The following is an 8,123-nucleotide window of genomic DNA, read 5'->3' as shown; positions in this document are numbered from 1 at the left end:
ACATTAAATTATATGATTATTATCTTTCTTTATTTTGTTAATTTTATTAAATATTTATAATAATATTATTATTTATTATATCATCCGGTTCAATCCCGATTCGAAACTGTAAATCTTCATTCTTTCGATTCGTTGTCCGATCCGATTTTCAGAACCTTATATGTAAGTGATATTCATCATTTCTCTATTTCTACATCTTCTCCATTGTTTTAAAGACCAGTTTGATGGCCAGTTTCAGGTTTGGGATATTGAAATATAGGAAAGGTAACAGAGAAGTTCTAAGTTCTTTGAGAAGTAATGAGTCTTCTAATTTGAGTTTATGCTGAATAACAAGAAATAAATTCTTATTATTTTTTTTAGTAAAAAATGATAATAATTTATTTGGTATAGATGAAAAAGAATATTTCATTGATGAAACGTAAATCTTACATTGAGCTCAAAAATCTTCATACTTATTTAATGTTGTTGAATATTTTCTTTCATAAAAAAGATATTTAAAATGAGACTACAAGATATGCGAGATATTAAGTGAGTAGACTTTATCATCAAAATAATTTTATTTTTTAAGGATAAAAAAATAAATGTTTCACATATTGATGATAAATGGGTTGCTCGTGGACATTCTCATCGTAGAGCTCAAAATATAATAAATTTATATCATTTTCGAGTTAAATTTTTTTACGCAGTAATTGAAATACAACTTCAAAAGTTGAATAATCATTCTACAAAAGCATATACTGAGTTATTTTTATCTATTGCATGTTTGAATCCGAATAATATATTATGCATTCAATAAAATCAAGTTGGTAAGAACAAAACAATTTTATCAAACTGATTTTAGTCCTTTTGATCAAACAATTTTTGAAAATCAATTGGGCATTTAGATTAGGGATATATATGCGATCTAATGAACAATTTTCTTTATTAAAAGGTATAGAAAGATTTGTTAAAAAAATGATCAAAATCATAAAAGATATTCTATATCCTCTTGTTTTCAGGTTATTGAAATTGACATTAATATTATCATTTATAATAGTAATAGTCAAAAGAATAGGATTCTTTTCTGCTATGAATATTATAATAAACCAACTATGGAATAGAATTAAAGATTAATGGTTGAATGGTATATTAATCACTTACATTGAGAAAGAAATATTAAATTATATTAATAAAGAGGTAATCATTGAACTCTTTCAAAATAAGAACAACAAACCTTATAAACTGTAAGTTTGCATGTGTCGGTCCCAAGCCTGAACGAAAAGCATTGAGAAAAATTTATCGAAAAAAATTTCTTGCTTCGCCATTGAATGTGGAGATGAAAAATGATGTCCGAGCTTTAAGACAAATTCAAGTCAAATAATAAGTCGTGTAATTATAAGCAATATTTGATTAAACAAAAACTTGCCAGCATGTTGAGGACTGTGTGCAACAACATACAACATCAATATATATATAGTTTATGACATATGTAGGACATAACACTCACGATATATGTTTGGCCATGCAATTGACATTCCCAATTAAAAATAACAATAAATTAAAAAAGATATGGGACATATATGCAAGTTTCGAACTCAGGACTCTTGATTTATAGTCAAAGCTCCCAACTAATGGTTGAGCTGAGCTGCGTCGCAAGCATGAACACACATCCAAATTCAATTCAATATATCCATGTCCAGTATCTATATCAATGCATTAAAAAATGACAATTAACAATGCAAAGAAAGTGATCTCCCTCTAAACAAGTTTCCTCAAAGAGCTCATCATGGCATCCTCTCTAGAACAATCAATTACAAAATCAAAAGAGAAGAAGCAGAAATAGGCATCCAGATCTCATACCCAATCAGTTCATAGTTACCTAGAAATTCCCAAAATTGAACAATTGTGTTGTATTGGAAGTTCAAAAGATCAAGAGGCATTCAAGTTATTGTAGAGTGATACCGTCATCTCTATGGATCCAAGATGAAGGCTTCGTTTGGGATGACTTTCTTACTGCTTCTTGAATCAGTTTTTAAGTACAAAAGATAAAATTTTTGTGCTCAAATGCTACTTTAAGAAGCAGTAAAAAAGCCGGCCCAAACAAACAGGAAGACAACTTCCTGCGCTTCGTGAATGCAGGTGTGACTCTGATGCACTAAGCACCACTCTCATGGTCTCCATCTGCAACTCCAACAACTATGGAAATAGTTTCATCCATTTCCAAGTTATTGCCACTGCTTCCTGTATGTTGATAGGTAGGTAGAAGCCAAGAATTAGAATGATCATTGCCAAGCTCATCTCCATGAGCTTGTTGGGATCTGGCAAAAGGAGATGCCAAGCTTTGTTCGTGAATAACATTTAATGGCAAACGACAGATTGGGCATGTCGATTGCTTCTGTAGCCATACATCTATACAATTTAGATGGAAGTTATGAAGGCATGCCGGCAATATCCGCAGCATCTCTTTGTCTTCATATTCCCCTAAGCATATGGAGCATCTGATTGAGAAAAAAAGTGAGAATAAAATCAATTCAAACATTCAAATTCAGAAAAAAAAAAACATGCTAGCTTTTCTTTTAGGTAGTTGCTCAATCAAACTTAGGCTTCGTTTGGGACGACTATCTAACTGCTTCTTAAACCAACTTTTTAGTATAAAAATTTTATTTATTGTACTAAAAAACTACTTTAAGAAGCAGAAAAAAAAACTGTCCGAAATAAAGCCTTAATGAGGACTTTACAAGAATCCCGAAGGTGCAACATGCACAAGGCAGAACTCATATTATTTAGAAAAAAGATAGTCCCATTCAAAAAATTTGATAAATTTGTTAACACAGTATACAGAATTTGGTCATAGTTATTTTAGATTAAGATTTCGTTTGGGACGGCTTTCTTACTGCTTCTTAAAGCAAATTTTTAATACAAAAATTAAAAAATTAATACTAAAAAGTTAATTTAAAAAACAGTAAGAAAGCTGTCCCAAACGAAGCCTATTACTTGAAGCCAACCATTTTGATGGCTTTTTGTGTTGGAAATAGGCAAAATTTATTCAAACATATAGAGCATAAAAGAAAAGAAAACATAAAAGAAAATCAAAACATAAAATTATACAAGAAAAATCATCAATGCACAAAAAATATAGAATTTTATATGGTTTCACTGAATTGATGGCTCCGTCCTATCATCGACATTGCAGATTTCACTATGATTCAATTGCGAAGAATTACAAACCTAATTCTTCTGATACAAATATAAGACCCACAACTAAATTTTACAACGGGCATTTACTACAACAACAACATCATCATTATCAAGCCTTTGTCCCACTACATGGGGTCGGCTACATGGATATATTTTCTCCATTGTGTCCTGTTAAAAGTCAAGTTATCAATAAAGAAAGATCTTTTATAATATTTCTAATCAAATCTTTTTAGGTCTACCTCTACCTTTCTTAATATAAGTCAAATCTAATACCTCTACTAGAGAGGGAAAAAAATTAGGCTCCATAACTTAATATTTTTTAGTTTAGATTAACAAAATGAAAAAATGGTTACTACATAAGATTTTGGCAATTTCTTCCAATATCCAATATTAAATCTCAGAGCATTTCAAATTATAATGTGTGTGGAGTTCTAAATCAGGGCAACTAAGTCATATTCCAGTTATAAGTAAATTTTCCCTAGAATTATCCATTGTGATATCATCACCATATATGCATTTTTCATAAGATTATCACACAGCAATGCTATAACCAGATGAATCTGCTCCCGATCATTTTATTCAAGGTTGTCGAGGCATCTTGATGAATGTAAGGTATATGCAAATCAGAGATTAGCTAGGGTAGGTATAAGTTGCCAGGAGGAACAAGCTCCTCAGTGCCTACAATAGTAAAATGATACTGATTTTGCCTATCTACTCAAACAAAAATTCTGCCCTTAATCTGCAAGAAATACAGATTGTGTTCTATAAAATTGCTACAAAAGATAACTCGTTAGCTTAACCACACATCTCTTCAGATAAGTTTGATAATTATACGATCAATGACATGCGTTCTTAAGTAATAACAATTTGCTTATATGCATCATGCATGGCTTGGGGTCCTTCAATAAGTCTTCTTTCTTAAATAAGGAATGTGATTAACAAAAACAAAATTTGGGTGTTAAACAATTGTAGTTGTGAAAAATGAGTACAGAAATTAAGCAATTTAGGTTTTGTTTGTGACGGCTTTCTTACCGCTTCTTAAAGTAGTTTTTTAGTACAAAAAAATATATTTTTATACTAAAAAGTTTCTTTAAGAAGCAGTAAGAAAGCCGTCCCAATGAAAGCCTTAGGGTTCTATTGGGATAGTTTTCTTTCTACTTCTTAAAGAAGCTTTCAAGTACAAAATTATTTTAATTTTATACTAAAAAGCTGCTTTAAGAAGAAGTAAGAAAGCCGTCCCAAACAAAAGCCTTAATCTAGTTTCATAAAGTTGAGAGTACATCTTAACAAATATGTAGAAGACAAAGTATCGATGGACAAAGTTTCACTCACTGGGCATCTTCCTTGGAGTGGAAAGCCTCGCGACGGAACTTCACCGTGGGGATTGCAGCGACTTCAACTGGCTCTAGACCATGAAATGCATGTTCTGCCTGCCAGCAAAATTTGCACATTAAAATCTCAACATAAATACATTCTGTACAGAACATGACCGGAACTGGAAGAGTAGGTGTTCATGTATGGATACTGTAACTTAAATCCATGAAAGAATGGCTTACAATCTAGAATGACTGGGAAGTCCATAGAGCTATAAGTCTATGAGCTTTCAAAGATAATTTCAAGACATTTACTGAGAACATTCATGAAATATGTGATAGTTTTCCTTAAAATAAACAGAAAACATTCTTCCATCAAAGCAGAAACTGAAAATCAATAGAAGCATTGTCAAATAGAACCATTCAGCACCCAACCAGCTTCAAACAAAGGTATAATTGTGCAAGCAAACAAACAGATCTAATCCAGCGGAGATGGATTAGCAAAGTTCTCTATTTGTTCACAATCGAAGATTTACTAGTTTCGTTGTAAATCCCATTTCTAAGCGCTGAAGTACTAGAAATAATACAAATACGCAGAGAGACGAAATCTTCCCACATTCTTAGTGCCTGGTCGTCTTAAAGAAAATTTCAGACATTTATGGAGAGAAGCTTTCAACTTAGCTGAAGAAATTCTGTTAAAAGTGTTTTTATTCAAAATAAAATAAGAAAAAAAAAAAGTTTTTCACGCCATTCCCTGGCATAATTAAGTAATAAATCAATACAAAGAAAAGGAGTTTCCAACAAACTTCTCTTCCACTTTAGTGGATCCATTCCATTCCATGCAACGGAACTATGATGCTAGTTTTGGTTTGAGATTGCCATTACTGCAGCTCTTGAGCTTTTTAGAAAAGATTTTCTCTTAAATTGAAGCAGATACATAGAACCTACTTCACTCCCAAAACCCATTGCACAAGTTTCAGAAGGGATTAAATCTTCTACCACTTTATACCATCACAAGCAATTGGTTTGACAAGGCGAAAGAAAGAAATTACTCACCGTGTACAGATCAGAGCGGTGCTCTAAGCCGAAGGCAGCGGCTCGAGATTCCGAGGAGCGGATCCGGCCGCAGATCAATCGAGCACAGATAAAAACGATGAAGGTGGCGCTCATTCCAAACCCTATGACTGTCGTGACGAGGTTCAAGCCCGAGCCCAGCATTTCGCTCTTCCTCGCTTCAAGCCTTCAAAATCCCTCTTTTCTTCGATCTCCGCTCCACCACTCTTCCGATCTCTTCACTCGCCGCTGCCTCCGACGGCGGCGATGGCTTTGGTCCGTGACGGGAGAGGAAAGCTTAATAAGCGCCGCGCAATACTCATTGCTTCGAATTCTGGAATAGTTTTGGCTGATGGTAAAGTTGATATGAAGACTGCTGCGGCGAAGTGAGTGACAAGATTAACGGTGGGAAGCGGCGGAGCCGCGGAGGTGGTTCTTAGCTTTGCCTGTTATGGTGCTTTGGCAGTGATGGAGATATTTGTCTATATTCGCTTAATGGACAGATAAAAATATAAAATGGGAGGAAAAAGGACATTCTGTACAGAGCTCAGCCAAAATCGGAAGAGACTGAGGAAGAGCAGTGGGGAAAATTTTTGGCTGGTATTCTCACTAAAGTTAAATAATAAATCAGGAAACTATTCAAATTTTTTTTCTGAAGAATAATACCTAAAGTGAATAAAAAAAAATCCTAAAAAGGGAAGAAATGGTAAAAAAATATTTTAAGAACTACTGGACTAATTTTGAAAGGTACTGGTCGATACTCTTGTCTGTTTTCTCTAATCAAATTTCTGGGAATCCTTTGGTTTCTTTCTGCAGCTCCCTCAGGCATTTGAAATGTGCAATTAAAAAGAAGTATTGGGCTAGCTCGAATTCTATTAGCAGGCATATTGAGGATCTCAATAAACAACAAGAACTTATTTTGGAGAAGCTCCAAACAAATCCCATAGACCCTCACCTCAACACATCTCTTGTTTCTGTTAACCACAATATTGCAGCTTATACTGGCATATTATCATCCTGGATTATTCAAAGGGCTAAGGCTAGATGGCTTAAGCATGGGGAGGATGACCTCAAATTCTTATACACTAGGATCAAGAGCAGGCAAGGGAATAGCAGATCTGCGGTTAATCTTGTTTCCTCTCTTTATAGGGGATGCTCTGAAAATGCAACTAAAGAAATTATCTGTCATTTTCAAACTTTATTCAATCCTCCCACCACTCATATTGTTGATATAGATTGCTTTCCGGCTGGTGTTTGTATTCCAGAATCTTTCTGGGGCATTCTTACTGAACATGTTTCTGACTTGGAAATTAAAAAATCTGTTTTTTCTAGGGCTTCTACATCCACACCTGGTCCGGACGGCTTTAATTTCCTTTTCTACAAATCTGGGTGGCATGTGATTGGGCCTATGGTTTGTAAGGCTGTCAAATCCTTTTTCTCCAAAGGATACTTACCTACCTCTGTTAAAGCCACAGTTATTGCATTGATTCCTAAACATAAGAATGCTGAAATGATTGCGGATTTTAGGCCCATAGCCTTGTGCAATACCATTTACAAAATCATAGCAAAAACTCTTTCTAATAGGATTAAGCCTATTATGCCTTTAATTATCAGATCTAACCAATCTGGTTTTGTAAAATTCAGAATATCCACTGATAACATTATCCTCGCTAAAGAAGTCATTGATTTTGTTAAGAAAAGTGGTGGGAAGTTTTTTTGTGCTAAACTGGATATAAGGAAAGCTTTCGACACTGTGTTAAGAGAATTCTTGATTGATAGAATGGTTCAGAAAGGGTTTCCTCGTATGTTTGTTTCTTGGGTGAAAGCTTGCATCTATGATGTCAACTTCTCTATTCTGTTAAATGGGTCCCTTGAAGGCTATTTCTCGTCCACTGCAGGGTTAAGGCAAGGTTGTCCTCTTAGCCCATATCTCTTCTGTTTAGTCATGGATGCTTTCTCCTCTATTTTAGATGATGGGATTTTAAAAGGTGTTAAGATGGGGAGCTGTTCTATCTCTCACCTTCTATACGCTGATGACGTTCTTATTTTTGGGGAAGCCAGTATAGAAAATTGCATTATCCTCAATGATATTTTAACCACTTTTGCAAATGTTTCAGGTTTAAAGATAAATCTGGATAAGTGTTCTATTATGTTCCCAAAAGCTGTGATTAATCAGGAAAGTATTTGTCAGACACTTTCTATTTTAAATGTCACCTCTTCTATATCATATCTTGGCATTCCACTTTCTTTTAGTAGATTGAAAGTGGCTGACTATCTTCCCTTCATTGATAGTATAGACAAAAAACTATCGGGTTGGAAGGCAAATCTTTTATCCTTGGCTAGCAGACTTCAGTTCTTGAAATTCACAATGATTAACTCTATTGCTTACTGGATACGTGGGGGCATTATGCCTAAAACTGTTTTAAAGCATTTCAAAAAGATTAGTTCCAGATTTATATTTTCCGGGGATATTGGTATGACTAAAAAGATTCACATGGTGGCTTGGGACAGGGTTTGCTTGCCAATTCACTTGGGTGGATTAGGTCTGCATTCTTTTTTGGCTATGCAATATGCTTTTAA

The 8,123-nt window shown here is 34.2% G+C and overlaps 1 protein-coding gene across 1 annotated transcript; it reads right to left on the bottom strand.

Annotated features, from left to right (window-relative positions):
* Positions 1-1,614: 1,614 nt before the first annotated feature.
* LOC110103569 (RING-H2 finger protein ATL39) lies at positions 1,615-6,046 on the bottom strand. Its single transcript, XM_020832342.2, has 3 exons — positions 5,547-6,046; positions 4,510-4,607; positions 1,615-2,477 (listed from the first exon to the last, which is right to left on the bottom strand). The coding sequence occupies exons 1-3, from the start codon at positions 5,706-5,708 to the stop codon at positions 2,135-2,137; spliced, it is 603 nt and encodes a 200-aa protein (XP_020688001.1). The 5' UTR covers positions 5,709-6,046; the 3' UTR covers positions 1,615-2,134.
* Between the last annotated feature and the right edge of the window lie 2,077 nt (positions 6,047-8,123).

Source organism: Dendrobium catenatum, unplaced genomic scaffold, assembly GCF_001605985.2.
Source record: "Dendrobium catenatum unplaced genomic scaffold, ASM160598v2 original_scaffold_254917, whole genome shotgun sequence".
NCBI lineage: Eukaryota > Viridiplantae > Streptophyta > Magnoliopsida > Asparagales > Orchidaceae > Dendrobium > Dendrobium catenatum.
The sequence above is the reverse complement of the archived record's forward strand: the minus strand, read 5'-3'. Positions and strand labels throughout refer to the sequence as shown.

What these genes read in the sequence shown, in the direction of transcription:
- LOC110103569 (XM_020832342.2), bottom strand. Translation starts at nt 5,708, where the DNA reads ATGCTGGGCTCGGGCTTGAACCTCGTCACGACAGTCATAGGGTTTGGA. An exon ending in ACCGCTCTGATCTGTACACG is followed by an intron (nt 4,608 to 5,546) that starts GTGAGTAATTTC and finishes TTTTGCTGGCAG; the next exon opens with GCAGAACATGCATTTCATGG. An exon ending in CACTCCAAGGAAGATGCCCA is followed by an intron (nt 2,478 to 4,509) that starts GTGAGTGAAACT and finishes TTTCTCAATCAG; the next exon opens with ATGCTCCATATGCTTAGGGG.